At 44.5% G+C, this 15,073-nt stretch overlaps 1 protein-coding gene across 1 annotated transcript in view; it reads right to left on the bottom strand.

Moving 5' to 3' along the window:
• scn4ab (sodium channel, voltage-gated, type IV, alpha, b) overlaps window positions 1-15,073 on the bottom strand; it is a 46,465-nt gene that overhangs the window by 10,380 nt on the left and 21,012 nt on the right. Inside the window, exons 11-19 of the mRNA XM_079177699.1 lie at window positions 13,533-13,733; window positions 13,363-13,456; window positions 11,871-12,109; window positions 9,236-9,307; window positions 9,020-9,121; window positions 7,713-8,069; window positions 6,231-6,429; window positions 5,771-6,015; window positions 1,259-1,364 (exon numbers count right to left, since the gene is read on the bottom strand). Of these exons, the coding sequence (XP_079033825.1) occupies window positions 1,259-1,364; window positions 5,771-6,015; window positions 6,231-6,429; window positions 7,713-8,069; window positions 9,020-9,121; window positions 9,236-9,307; window positions 11,871-12,109; window positions 13,363-13,456; window positions 13,533-13,733 (1,615 nt within the window). The remainder of the gene's footprint in view (window positions 1-1,258; window positions 1,365-5,770; window positions 6,016-6,230; window positions 6,430-7,712; window positions 8,070-9,019; window positions 9,122-9,235; window positions 9,308-11,870; window positions 12,110-13,362; window positions 13,457-13,532; window positions 13,734-15,073) is intronic.

Raw genomic sequence — 15,073 nt, 5'->3', positions numbered from 1 at the left:
CTATGTACCAACGTACATTTATAACAAACACCACACATATTACGCTAATCAGCGTAGCATAGTGTCTGACCAACATACCAACAAAAGCAGAAAATAAATGATTCATTTAAATTATTGTTTTAAGAGTTTTTAAAGTGTTTAGTTTGTAATATGTATAATAATCATATCATTTAGTTATCACTACTGATAATTTAACAAACATAAAACATGACGTAGATAGGTTTGCAGGTTTAAGATGTATATTTAAATTCATCTCTGACACACATGAAGATAAAGTTGTGAACACCGGCTGAATATCTATGATCAGAATCATTATAACTGTGTTATAACTGCTGCTGTGTGAAGAGAATCTGATGAGTTTAACGTGTTTACACCAAATGTTGTTGACCTTTAGTTCATAGAGCAGCACTTTAACATAAAAGAGCTCAACACACTACTTTAGATTCATTATTGAACTTTGCGCATAACAATGAAATTAATCGCAAAAAAATCATGCGATTAATCGCGATTAAAAATGTTAGTGTTGCCCAGCACTAATAATAATGTGTAGAGACAACGTGTCAGCTGCTGTCTTCTTCTTCTGTTAACCTGACGATATCTTTTCACTCTCTTCTCTGACAGACTGACTCTCTTTAAAACACAACCTGAACAGACAGATACACTCCGTCTCTTTTCTCAGGGAACAGAAAACTATTCATTTAAATTAAACATAAATGCTGAATGTACATCTCTTCCTGTTTTTCATGAAAATAATCAAACATATTCTGGTTCTGGGATTGTTCATATAAACACTTTGTCCTTGGTCACCACCGGCTGTGCTTCTTTGAGCTTCAACTTTATTCAACTTCCTGTTTCTGGCTGTACGGAAGCCTCTGTAGGACAAACCTCTGGCACCATGCATATATATATATAAAGTCAGTGATGGACCGCCTCCCAGTGAGAGCTTCTGATTGGCTCCTCAGCAGCTTCATTAGGAAGGAAAACTGAGACTCAACAGAGCTTTTTATTGACCATTGATTGGTTCCTTTTCTTCAATACTTGTTTACAAGTTACACAAAGGTGTGTTCATGCTAGTGTGTTTCTGTATGTCTGCTCTGGTTTATGCTCTGAGATGTTTAAAGGAGATGCACTCATGACTTCTGGTGACTTGTTCTCTTGAATACTATGTTGAACACACTGATTGTAAGTGGCTTTGGATAAAAGCGTCTGCTCAATGACTGTAATGTATGTGTGTGTGTATGTGTGTGTGTTTTCGTACGGTCACTGAAGCAGTCCTCAGGTGTGTTGGCTTCGTGCTCTTCTTCTTCATCCTCAGGAGTTTCAGGAGGTTTCTGTACGGTGCTGCAGACCGACGACTCGTCACACTGAACAAACAAATCAGACATGGTTGATCTTCATGTTCAGATCTCACAGACAGTCCAGTACTAGTTTCATCTCATTAAGGTTCCTGATCTGGTCAAACGTGTACTGAATGCTGCCTCAGATTAAATGTATTTTATTCTCCAGAATCACCCATAGACTTGAGAATTTGACCTATTTTTTCCAATCTTATTAATACCTGAATTCGGCTCTTTGACTTTTTGAACAGCAACTGGCTCTAAACGTCTCAACACTCCTTCTCTCTTTGATGAACAGCTCACAGTATTCTCACTATGCCTCCTCCAACCTTCACCTTCTTCTAAATACTAATACTACTAAATAAACTTAAACTTCATTAGAGTCGTCATTATACATAAACTTTGACCTCTGCACTTTGGGAGCAGTGGGCTGCAGAGAAGCGCTCGGGGCTCAGTATCTTGCTCACAGGACTCATAGCAGCCGAGGATCGAACCATCGACCACGCGGTTGCCGGTCGACCCTCTCTACCCATTGAGCCAAGGCCCCCCCCCCCGTGCATGGTCTCCACCTAGAACTCAGCTTCAGTGGCCTTCTCCCCTCTAAGTCTCCTCCCTCGATGGGCCAGAATTATAATGTGTCATCTCCAATCGATGCCTGGGTATCAAACTACATTTCACTCTCCTTTCTTTCCTTTAATAACTCAGTATAACACAGTCCACACCTCTAATGTTGGATCTACTGTGAAGTTTTAATAATAATAATGAATATAATGCAAACTGATATTTGGACTGTTCACCAGTCGGGTCTCCCACTAACTGACCACTACTACTACCACTAACTAACCACTACTACCACCACTAACTGACCACTACTACCACCACTAACTGAGCACTACTACCACCACTAACTAACCACTACTACCACCACTGACCACTACTACCACCACTAACTGACCACTACTTCCACCACTAACACCACTACTACCACCACTAACTGAGCACTACTACCACCACTAACTAACCACTACTACCACCACTGACCACTATTACCACCACTAACTGACCACTACTACTACCACTAACTAACCACTACTACTACCACTAACTAACCACTACTACCACCACTAACTGACCACTACTACCACCACTAACTGAGCACTACTACCACCACTAACTAACCACTACTACCACCACTGACCACTACTACCACCACTAACTGACCACTACTACTACCACTAACTAACCACTACTACTACCACTAACTAACCACTACTACCACCACTAACTGACCACTACTACCACCACTAACTGACCACTACTACCACCACTAACTGACCACTACTACCACCCTGAACTGACCACTACTACCAACACTAACTAACCACTACTACCACCACTAACTAACCACTACTACTACCACCACTGACCACTACTACTACCACTAACTAACCACTACTACTACCACAACTGACCACTACTACCACCACTAACTGACCACTACAACCACCACTAACTGACAACTACTACCACCACGAACTGACCACTACTACCACCACTAACTGACCACTACTACCACCACTAACTAACCACTACTACCACCACTAACGAACCACTACTACCACCACTAACTGACCACTACTACCACCACTAACTGACCACTACTACCACCACTAACTGACCACTACTACCACCACGAACTAACCACTACTACCACCACTAACTGACCACTACTACCACCACTAACTAACCACTACTACCACCACTAACTGACCACTACTACCATCACTAACTGACCACTACTACCACCACTAACTAACCACTACTACCACCACTAACTGACCACTACTACCACCACTAACTGACCACTACTACCACCACTAACTGACCACTACTACCACCACTAACTGACCACTACTTCCACCACTAACACCACTACTACCACCACTAACTGAGCACTACTACCACCACTAACTAACCACTACTACCACCACTGACCACTACTACCACCACTAACTGACCACTACTACTACCACTAACTAACCACTACTACTACCACTAACTAACCACTACTACCACCACTAACTGACCACTACTACCACCACTAACTGAGCACTACTACCACCACTAACTAACCACTACTACCACCACTGACCACTACTACCACCACTAACTGACCACTACTACCACCACTAACTAACCACTACTACTACCACTAACTAACCACTACTACCACCACTAACTGACCACTACTACCACCACTAACTGACCACTACTACCACCACTAACTGACCACTACTACCACCCTGAACTGACCACTACTACCAACACTAAGTAACCACTACTACCACCACTAACTAACCACTACTACTACCACCACTGACCACTACTACTACCACTAACTAACCACTACTACTACCATAACTGACCACTACTACCACCACTAACTGACCACTACTACCACCACGAACTGACCACTACTACCACCACTAACTGACCACTACTACCACCACTAACTAACCACTACTACCACCACTAACGAACCACTACTACCACCACTAACTGACCACTACTACCACCACTAACTGACCACTACTACCACCACTAACTGACCACTACTACCACCACGAACTGACCACTACTACCACCACTAACTGACCACTACTACCACCACTAACTAACCACTACTACCACCACTAACTGACCACTACTACCATCACTAACTGACCACTACTACCACCACTAACTAACCACTACTACCACCACTAACTGACCACTACTACCACCACTAACTGACCACTACTACCACCACTAACTGACCACTACTACCACCACGAACTGACCACTACTACCACCACTAACTGACCACTACTACCATCACTAACTGACCACTACTACCACCACTAACTGACCACTACTACCACCACTAACTGACCACTACTACCACCACTAACTGACCACTACTACCACCACTAACTGACCATTACTACCACCACGAACTGACCACTACTACCACCACTAACTAACCACTACTACCACCACTAACTGACCATTACTACCACCACGAACTGATCACTACTACCACCACTAACTGACCACTACTACCACCACTAACTGACCACTACTACCACCACTAACTGACCACTACTACCACCACTAACTGACCACTACTACCACCACTAACTGACCACTACTACCACCATGAACTGACCACTACTACCACCACTAACTGACCATTACTACCACCACGAACTGATCACTACTACCACCACTAACTGACCACTACTACCACCACTAACTAACCACTACTACCACCACTAACTGACCATTACTACCACCACTAACTGACCATTACTACCACCATGAACTGACCACTACTACCACCACTAACTGACCACTACTACCACCACTAACTGACCACTACTACCACCACTAACTGACCACTACTACCACCACTAACTGACCACTACTACCACCACTAACTGACCACTACTACCACCACTAACTGACCACTACTACCACCACTAACTGACCACTACTACCACCACTAACTAACCACTACTACTACCACTAACTGACCACTACTACCACCACTAACTAACCACTACTACCACCACTAACTAACCACTACTTCCACCACTAACTGACCACTACTACCACCACTAACTAACTACTACTACCACCACTAACTGACCACTACTACCACCACTAACTAACCACTACTACCACCACTAACTGACCACTACTACCACCACTAACTAACCACTACTACCACCACTAACTGACCACTACTACCACCACTAACTGACCACTACTACCACCACTAACTGACCACTACTACCACCACTAACTAACCACTACTACCACCACTAACTGACCACTACTACCACCACTAACTAACCACTACTACCACCACTAACTGACCACTACTACCACCACTAACTAACCACTACTACCACCACTAACTGACCACTACTACCACCACTAACTGACCACTATTACCACCACTAACTAACCACTACTACCACCACTAACTGACCACTACTACCACCACTAACTAACCACTACTACCACCACTAACTGACCACTACTACCACCACTAACTAACCACTACTACCACCACTAACTGACCACTACTACCACCACTAACTAACCACTACTACCACCACTAACTGACCACTACTACCACCACTAACTGACCACTACTACCACCACTAACTGACCACTACTACCACCACTAACTGACCACTACTACCACCACTAACTGACCATTACTACCACCACTAACTGACCACTACTACCACCACTAACTGAAGGTTACATCAACATCTGTTTCTGAGTTTCATCTGAACGTCACACAATAGAGTTCAGTAGATAAGAATAGAGTAGAATAGAGTAAAAAACAATGAAATGAAATAAAATCGAATAATGTTCACATGGGACTGCGTTTCTTCCTCCTCATCGTCTTCATCATCCTCTTCATCATCGTTGTCAGGCGTCTCAAAGTCGGACTCGGCCTCGGCGATCGGGACCCTCAGGCAGGGAACGTTGTTGTAGTTGCGTGTCAGGTTGCCTTGGTTACAGTCGAGGGATTTGACCTCTGACACCGGCTGGCTTGAGGTCACAAAGGTCAAAGCTAAAATCTCCTTCGTCGTCCTGTTGTCTTCTTCACTGTTGACCGCTAACGATGAAATTCACAAACATGAAAAATCAGTAAGTCACACAAAATACATCCAGTCATGAAATCTGTGATTCAATGAACCTCATAATGAACATTTAAAATGAACATAACGACCTGGAACACTGAATAAACACTGAAACTTAACAAATAATAGCAACAAAAGAACACATAAATAGATACAGAAGTCTTTGCTGTAGTTTCAGGTCTGGTCCTACCGGTGTGGTCTGGGTTAATATGGTCCTTCTTTCCAGTGATGGTCCAGATTTGTTCCAAGATCCATTTCTTTGTCCAATCCACAGCCCTACTGATCCGGTTTACGGCGATCTGCAAATTGTTTTCTCCTTCTTCTTCTGGAGCCGCAAGATTATCACCACTGAATGAGCTCAGCAACAAGGCCAGGAACAGATTCAGGACCTGAAACAAGACCAGGAACATATGAAACAGATTCAAGACCAGGAATATTGCTCCAGTAGCTGTGCCGACGGTGTGATAGAATCTGAATTGTAAGTCGCTTTGGATAAAAGCGTCTGCTAAATGACTGTAATGTAATGTAAATGAAATGAACATATTCAGGACCTGAAACAAGACCAGTAACAGAGGAATCCTCTACTGGACTCTCTGGGTTATACTCTCCTCCAATCACGAGCACAAGCTCATTGAAAATTTGAATAAGCGTAGCCAGCAGTCAGGAAGTGCCTACCTGAATATATGTGCACCCCACAATATATACGGCTACGCCTGTGCTTTTAGAACTAGGGTTACAATATCGTAACCTTCATTCTAACTCACACAGTCTCCACCCTCTACTGGCCTCAATGGGTACAGCAGATGAAATATGCCCTGCCACCACGTAACATCAATCCCAACCACACGGATCCTGAATTAAAGGTTAGCCGCCACAGCCCACCTACTTCTAGGCTACCTAGGCTGCTATAGCTGAGTAAGGCGCCCCTGCCAATCCAGGCAGTACGAAACTGAACTGAGTATAGCCATGGCCCAAATCTAAATGCGTCTGAAAGCCAAGCCACAGCCACCTTGCACTTCACAGTACCTGGGCCATCAAGGAGCACTGGGACATGTATTAAGCCCAGAGGGCAGCTCAGGGGCAACACAACCGACACACACCAACTGTTTTCACCAGTCCTGTGTTGTTCCAGTGAGCAAAGACCCTGTTTCAGGGGTCTGAAGTGCTGGAGGAACAAAAACACTTCCTGTACCTCAAGGAGGTTGATGTTTCTGTCCACACCACCAAACGTTCTCCCAAGGTTGGCCCTCCCCTAACCTGTCATAGATGCATACGTCAAAACTGTTATGTAGGAGGTCCCTCATCCCAGCAGAGATAAAAGAAGACCCCTATGCCACGGTCCTGCAGCGCCGTGTCCACACATCTGCTGACACACCGCATTTGTCATCACAATTAGCAAGTCATGAAAATGAATCCATCGATTCTTGGGCAGCATTCGGCGGGCCGGGACACGACAATCACTGATGAGGTTCTTCAAGCGGCGACTCCTTTTTCGGAGAAAGGCAGTCAGGATAGCTTAGCTTAGCGTGCTGCCTTATATACTGAGGGTCGGCACGTCCTGATTGTCCGGCTACATTTATTCATAATGTCAGTGTGTGAAGGTATGCTAGTGATTGGAGGAGAATGTTCAGTCAGAGTCCAGTAAAGGTCAAAGAGTATCTTTGTCACTCACCACCAGGTTTCCGATGACGAGGACCATCATGAAGACAATCAGACACATGGTCTGACCTGAGACCTCCATGCAGTCCCACATGGTCTCAATCCACTCTCCACATAGGACCCTGAAGATGATGAGGAAGGCGTGGAAGAAGTCGTACATGTGCCAGCGGGGAAGTTCGCAGTCGAGTGCGATGCGACAGACGCAGTCTTTGTAGTTCTTCCCGAATAGCTGCATGCCAACAACAGCGAAGATGAAGACGATGATGGCCAGGACCAGAGTCAGGTTCCCCAGAGCACCCACCGAGTTCCCAATTATCTTTATCAACATGTTGAGGGTCGGCCACGACTTAGCCAGCTTAAACACTCGCATCTGGACATGAGACAGACAGGGAGACAGGTGAGAAGACAGACATATAGGGTACATGCCAAGCCTCTTATTTGCATCCTCGTTTCCCTCACTTGGCTCCTTTCCTTGCGTCTTAGTCCCTCCCACCAGGGATGCATGGAGAGACGCAAGGAAACCATGCGAGGAGAGAGGAAACGAGGAAATATATTTTAAGACATGAGACGTCCTTTCCTCAGTTGTGTCTAGGGGAAGCGACGTCTGTTTCTGATGACGAAGATCAGCTGATCACATCTGGATCAGCTGATCACATCTGGATCAGCTGATCACATCTGGATCAGCTGTCAGTCGGCTTTAACAGCTGGAGAGACTTTAGAGAAGTGTGTGTCTGTTCACATGATCACTGTACTAATTATAGTAACTAATAACACTAATAACTCAAAGACACACAGTGATCATCACTGGAGGAGTTTCTCTCTGTAGTCTGTTAACAAACTGTGTCTGTGTTCTGTTTATAAGAGCAGGATGTATTTCTACGGTGGAATGTTTTCGTCTTATTTATGAATATTTGCGTCTGTACGTTTTTAAACTGTGACGTCATTAAGAAATAACCAGAACATGATTATTGTTTCTCTTAAATGATGAAACTCATGAAACTCTGAATGATCAGCCTCACGTGACTGAATGAAATGATGATCAATGATGTAAAGATCTCTCACTTTCATCCTTTCATCATGAAGTTATTGAGGAAACATCACATCATGAAAACACAAATCTTTAATAAATGAAGGAAGTTGTTTGTGGTTCTTTTGTTGTTCAGACTACAATGAACATCTAAATAACAGCTTTGGGACGGCCGTCAATATGGCGGCGCAGAACAACTTCCGGTTCGAGCGAGGAAATGACGATTAAGAGACTTGGCATGCACCCAGAGACAGAAAGGTCAAAAGTCATTTGAGTGATGAGTTCACACCGACCAATCGGAAGGAGCGCAGCACAGACAGGCCCTGAACGTCAGCCAACCCCAGCTCCACCAGACTCATGGTGACGATGATGCTGTCAAAGATGTTCCAGCCCACCTGCAGCCACGGCAACAGAACAATGACAGACACGTGTTACCATGGGAACAGCTGTCATAAGGTGAATGGGGATGCTGGTTAGAGAACCACCAGTCAACAAACAAGAAGTCTGACCTGGAAGTAGTAGTACGGGTCCATGGCCAGAAGTTTGAGGACCATCTCAGCTGTGAAGATCCCTGTGAAGACCTGAGGGGGGTCAAAGGTCAGCAGAAGAAGCTATTAAATCAAGACCTGAGGTTTGGACCGCTTTGGATTCCCAGCTGACAAAACCTTTGAGTGAGAATATACAAAAGAACATTTTCAAAGAGAAAAGCTTTTCAATAATTGCAGAATTGAAATTGTCAGCCAGGAAGGAGGCTCTGACTTCTTTTGGTTGCCTCAATGAAACAAATCAATCATCACTCCTCATGTTCATCTAGCGAAGCTTCCAGCTGTACGTCTCCTCCTTTAACCCTCCTTCATTAGCAAGTAAAGTTGTACCTTTTACTTTAAATTCTTTTATTTATTCATTATTGTATGTCTGTCTGCACATTAAGAGGCTGGTGGTCTGCTGATCCGAGGTCAGCTTCATAAATCTTCAGTACATCCAAGAACTGACAGCGATCTGGAAAATACCTCCTGATGTCTGCACTGCGTGCACAATTATGAGGCAAGTTGTATTTTTGAGGATACATTTTATTATTGAACAACTACAGTGCCCTCGTTCAATCCAAAATGTTAATAAACATCAAACCTGAATATTTAAGAAAGTAATAGTGAGGTTTTGGCGTGTGCACAATTATTATGCAACTAAATGAAAAACGAAAATGTCATACCCACACTCAAAGGGGCTTATCTCTCTAACTACAAGGTCTATTTGAATAATCTCAATGGAATAATAACACTAACACTTGTGAGATGTGTTAATATGTGTAGATACCAGTGTATATGTTACTGGTTAATGCTGAATGAAGATAGCACACAGCTCAAATTGAACATTTTCAGGTTCGCCTGAAAAACAAAGCACTTTTATTGATGCTATTGATTTGAAATGATGCAGACGAAGACCTAAACTCTCCCAAATCATAGCACAACATGTCAGCAGTCCTTTAAAAAAGAATTAGCTTTGATAAAGTGAAGCAGGCCAGAAATATTGATGGTTATGTACAGGTCAGCGGATGTCTATTCAGATTTTGGAAGCAGCAATTTCAGCCGTTTTATTGTAATTTTATATACTATATAACTATATATTTCACTTGTTTTATCAGTAATAGTGTTCAATCTATCTAATACAGCAGTTTGGCATCATTTTGAGAGCCTGGGCCCTATAATAACCTGTAAAACATGGCTCATTTTTGTCTGAGTTCCAGTTTTACAGACTACAATTGAACCTTACAGAGCCTTCTGATTAGCGGTCAATTGAGTTAATTGACAGAATTGTAAGCCAATAAAAAAATGGAAAACCGTGGCGCACCCCCAAGGGTCAAACCCATTGGCCAAAATGATAAAGTCAACCAAACCTTCATACAAGCTCGTAGAGACTCAGACTCTTCACACAACGAAGCAGGTAGACTGGCAGCACATGGCTGAAAGGATTCATTTTGGATTTTTGGTGATTTTCTTCCAGAAAACCATCTCAAGGTGCGAAGTGTTTACAATGTTTTGCTGTTTGGCTGTGTGTTGATCTGTGGCGGATGGAGTGCAGCTTGTTAATGGTTTGAAGGAGAGGAATTTGGAAGATATGGTTGGATTCAGTGTGTTCTCCTCGTGCTCTCTGATATGCGGTGTGTCTGTGAAAGTGCCGTAGTTTTTGGTTGGGATCGGTAACGGAGAACATAGCTCGCCGTGTCCTGGCGAAAAATAGGTGAAATTGTGGTAGTACTTGTAGTATATAGTATTACTTTGTATATATGTTTTTGAGTGAGTAAAATAGCTTACATGGTCCATTTTATCAGAATTTCTTCGTTACGTAGGTTTTTGATATATCATAAAATTTCATTCGTTCTCAGAAGTGATTTGTACTACATGTGTGTACTCTGTCGCCCCCCCCCCCCCGCTCTCGGAGACAGGAGCTTAAAGTGAGAATAACAAACAAACAACTCATAATTTATAAATAAACATTTCTGACATTTAAAAACAAATTTGTGACCAAATATAGCCACCCTTCTTTTCAATAACAGTAATACGCCTTCATTCATGGGTTCTGTCACATTCGTGATCTGTTGACGATCAACCACAGCCCCCCAGACACTGTTCAGAGAGGTGTACTGTTTACCTTCACCGTACATCTCCCGTTTAAGAAGGGCCCACAAGTTCTCAATAGGGTTTAGGTCCAACTAGCTGGTATTATTAAAGATGAGCTAGTTGCACCTTTTGGGGTTGAAGATGGACTCAAAATCAACTCCCAAACCCACTGCCAGTTTTTAGAAGACACTTTCTTCAAGCAATGGTGCAGGAAAAAGTCTGCGTCTTTCAAGAAGGCCATGATTTTTATGCAGGACAATGCTCCATCACATACATCAAAGTACTTCAAGATGAAAGAATAATGACATGGCCCCCTTCCTCACTTGACCTAATGACGTTACAACACATAGATATTCTCCTAAGAAAGCCAAAACCTCACTTTTACTTTCTTAAATATTCAGGATTGAGGTTTATTAACATTTTGGATTGAACGAGAGCTCTGTAGTTGTTCTTCTGTAGCTTCTGTCTTGAAGCTGTGATCTCACTGGAAAATAAACCAACTCTCTGACTTTTCTTCCTCACTGACCAGATTTCCGATGCTCAGAAGTTCCTCAAACTCCTCAGTCATTGGGTAATGCTCCATGGCCATGAAGACGGTGTTGAGGACGATACAGATGGTGATTCCCAGGTCAACGAACGGGTCCATGACAATGAGGTAGAGGTACCGTTTAATCCACCTCCAGCAGCCACAACAGTTCCACTTCAGGAAGATGTCGGCAAAGACATACCAACACGGAGGACACGGTCTCTGTTCGTCTGCAAAGTCTGAAACACACAGCGAGTTAGAGACGATGAAAATAGAAAGTTGTTTTTGAGATGAAACTAAGTCTGTCGATCATTAGTGTAAAAAAACGAAGCAGAGATCTTCAACAGGAACGTTACGTCGTCGGTCTGTGAACAGAACGTTACGTCGTCGGTCTGTGAACAGAACGTTACGTCGTCGGTCTGTGAACAGAACGTTACGTCGTCGGTCTGTGAACAGAACGTTACGTCGTCGGTCTGTGAACAGAACGTTACGTCGACGGTCTGTGAACAGAACGTTACGTCGTCGGTCTGTGAACAGAACGTTACTTCGACGGTCTGTGAACAGAACGTTACTTCGTCGGTCTGTGAACAGAACGTTACGTCGTCGGTCTGTGAACAGAACGTTACGTCGTCGGTCTGTGAACAGAACGTTACGTCGTCGGTCTGTGAACAGAACGTTACTTCGACGGTCTGTGAACAGAACGTTACTTCGTCGGTCTGTGAACAGAACGTTACTTCGTCGGTCTGTGAACAGAACGTTACGTCGTCGGTCTGTGAACAGAACGTTACTTCGTCGGTCTGTGAACAGAACGTTACGTCGTCGGTCTGTGAACAGAACGTTACGTCGTCGGTCTGTGAACAGAACGTTACGTCGACGGTCTGTGAACAGAACGTTACGTCGTCGGTCTGTGAACAGAACGTTACTTCGACGGTCTGTGAACAGAACGTTACTTCGTCGGTCTGTGAACAGAACGTTACGTCGTCGGTCTGTGAACAGAACGTTACTTCGTCGGTCTGTGAACAGAACGTTACGTCGTCGGTCTGTGAACAGAACGTTACGTCGTCGGTCTGTGAACAGAACGTTACTTCGTCGGTCTGTGAACAGAACGTTACGTCGTCGGTCTGTGAACAGAACGTTACGTCGTCGGTCTGTGAACAGAACGTTACGTCGTCGGTCTGTGAACAGAACGTTACGTCGTCGGTCTGTGAACAGAACGTTACTTCGTCGGTCTGTGAACAGAACGTTTCGTCGTCGGTCTGTGAACAGAACGTTACGTCGTCGGTCTGTGAACAGAACGTTACGTCGTCGGTCTGTGAACAGAACGTTACGTCATCAGTTTGCCTCCTTTCTTCATCCGTTTTATCTCCTCGTCTCGTTCCAATAAACAATCAATACATTTGGCGGATCGATCGTTGGAGATTCACATGTTGCTCTCATGTGTTCAGGAACACGGTGGTGGATCTGTTGTGTGTTTTTGAATTAAAGTGTGTACCTTCAATGGCAGTGTGTTCTTGCTCCTGGCCCTTTATTTCTGCAGATGAATTCTTCTTCTGTGGTGCCGTATCTTGTTCCCTGTAGGCCGCCTGCTGTAACAACAAGCAGAATAAATGTTGAGTGTGTTTTCACTGTCAGCTGATTGAATGTAGTTTCATCATGTCATACCTCCTCCTCTCTCGTCTTCAGCATCTCCAGGATCTGAGCGTACTCCTCCTCCTTCTGTTTGGCCTCGGCCATCGTGGCCTCGTTCTGCTCAGCATACGCCATGGCGACCACAGCGAGAATGAGGTTAATGAGGTAGAAGGAGCCGAGGAAGATGACGACCACAAAGAAGATCATGTAGGTTTTACCGGCGGCTCGCAGTGTCTACAACCCAGGTGGATGAGAGACAGACAGGTGAGAGACAAACAGGTGACATACAGACAGGTGAAATAAATCAAACTGTTTCTGTTCATGTCCTCTATGATTGGTTGTCTGTCCATCTTTAAACTGTCTACACAAAGAGAGCAGATGTATTCCCACAACGTTCACTCCAACTAAAAAGTCATGAAACTAAGAAATCATCACAATGTGAGTGAAAGTCAAAGACCAGTTAGGACCAGTTAGTCCTGGGACCAGTTAGTAATGGAACCAGTTAGTCCTGGGACCAGTTAGTCCTGGGACCAGTTAGTCCAGGGACAGTTAGTCCTGGGACCAGTTAGTAATGGGACCAGTTAGTAATGGGACCAGTTAGTCCTGGGACCAGTTAGTCCTGGGACCCGATAGTAATGGAACCAGTTAGTCCTGGGACCAGTTAGTCCTGGGACCAGTTAGTAATGGGACCAGTTAGTCCTGGGACCAGTTAGTCCTGGGACCAGTTAGTAATGGGACCAGTTAGTCCTGGGACCAGTTAGTCCAGGGACAGTTAGTAATGGGACCAGTTAGTCCTGGGACCAGTTAGTAATGGGACCAGTTAGTCCTGGGACCAGTTAGTAATGGGACCAGTTAGCCCTGGGACCAGTTAGCACTGGGACCAGTTAGTAATGGGACCAGTTAGTCCTGGGACCAGTTAGTCCTGGGACCAGTTAGTAATGGGACCAGTTAGTCCTGGGACCAGTTAGTCCTGGGACAGTTAGCACTGGGACAGTTAGTAATGGGACCAGTTAGTCCTGGGACCAGTTAGTAATGGGACCAGTTAGCACTGGGACCAGTTAGTCCTGGGACCAGTTAGTAATGGGACCAGTTAGTCCTGGGACCAGTTAGTAATGGGACCAGTTAGTCCTGGGACCAGTTAGTAATGGGACCAGTTAGTACTGGGACCAGTTAGTCCTGGGACCAGTTAGTAATGGGACCAGTTAGTCCTGGGACCAGTTAGTCCTGGGACAGTTAGTAATGGGACCAGTTAGTCCTGGGACCAGTTAGTAATGGGACCAGTTAGCACTGGGATCAGTTAGTCCTGGGACCAGTTAGTAATGGGACCAGTTAGTCCTGGGACCAGTTAGTAATGGGACCAGTTAGTAATGGGACCAGTTAGCCCTGGGACCAGTTAGTAATGGGACCAGTTAGTAATGGGACCAGTTAGTCCTGGGACCAGTTAGTAATGGGACCAGTTAGTAATGGGACCAGTTAGCCCTGGAACCAGTTAGTCCTGGGACCAGTTAGCCCTGGGACCAGTTAGCACTGGGACCAGTTAGTCCTGGGACCAGTTAGTCCTGGTACCAGTTAGT

This window comes from Pholis gunnellus (assembly GCF_910591455.1).
Source record: "Pholis gunnellus genome assembly, chromosome: 17".
Classification (NCBI taxonomy): domain Eukaryota; kingdom Metazoa; phylum Chordata; class Actinopteri; order Perciformes; family Pholidae; genus Pholis; species Pholis gunnellus.
This window is presented reverse-complemented; position numbering and strand designations above follow the sequence as displayed.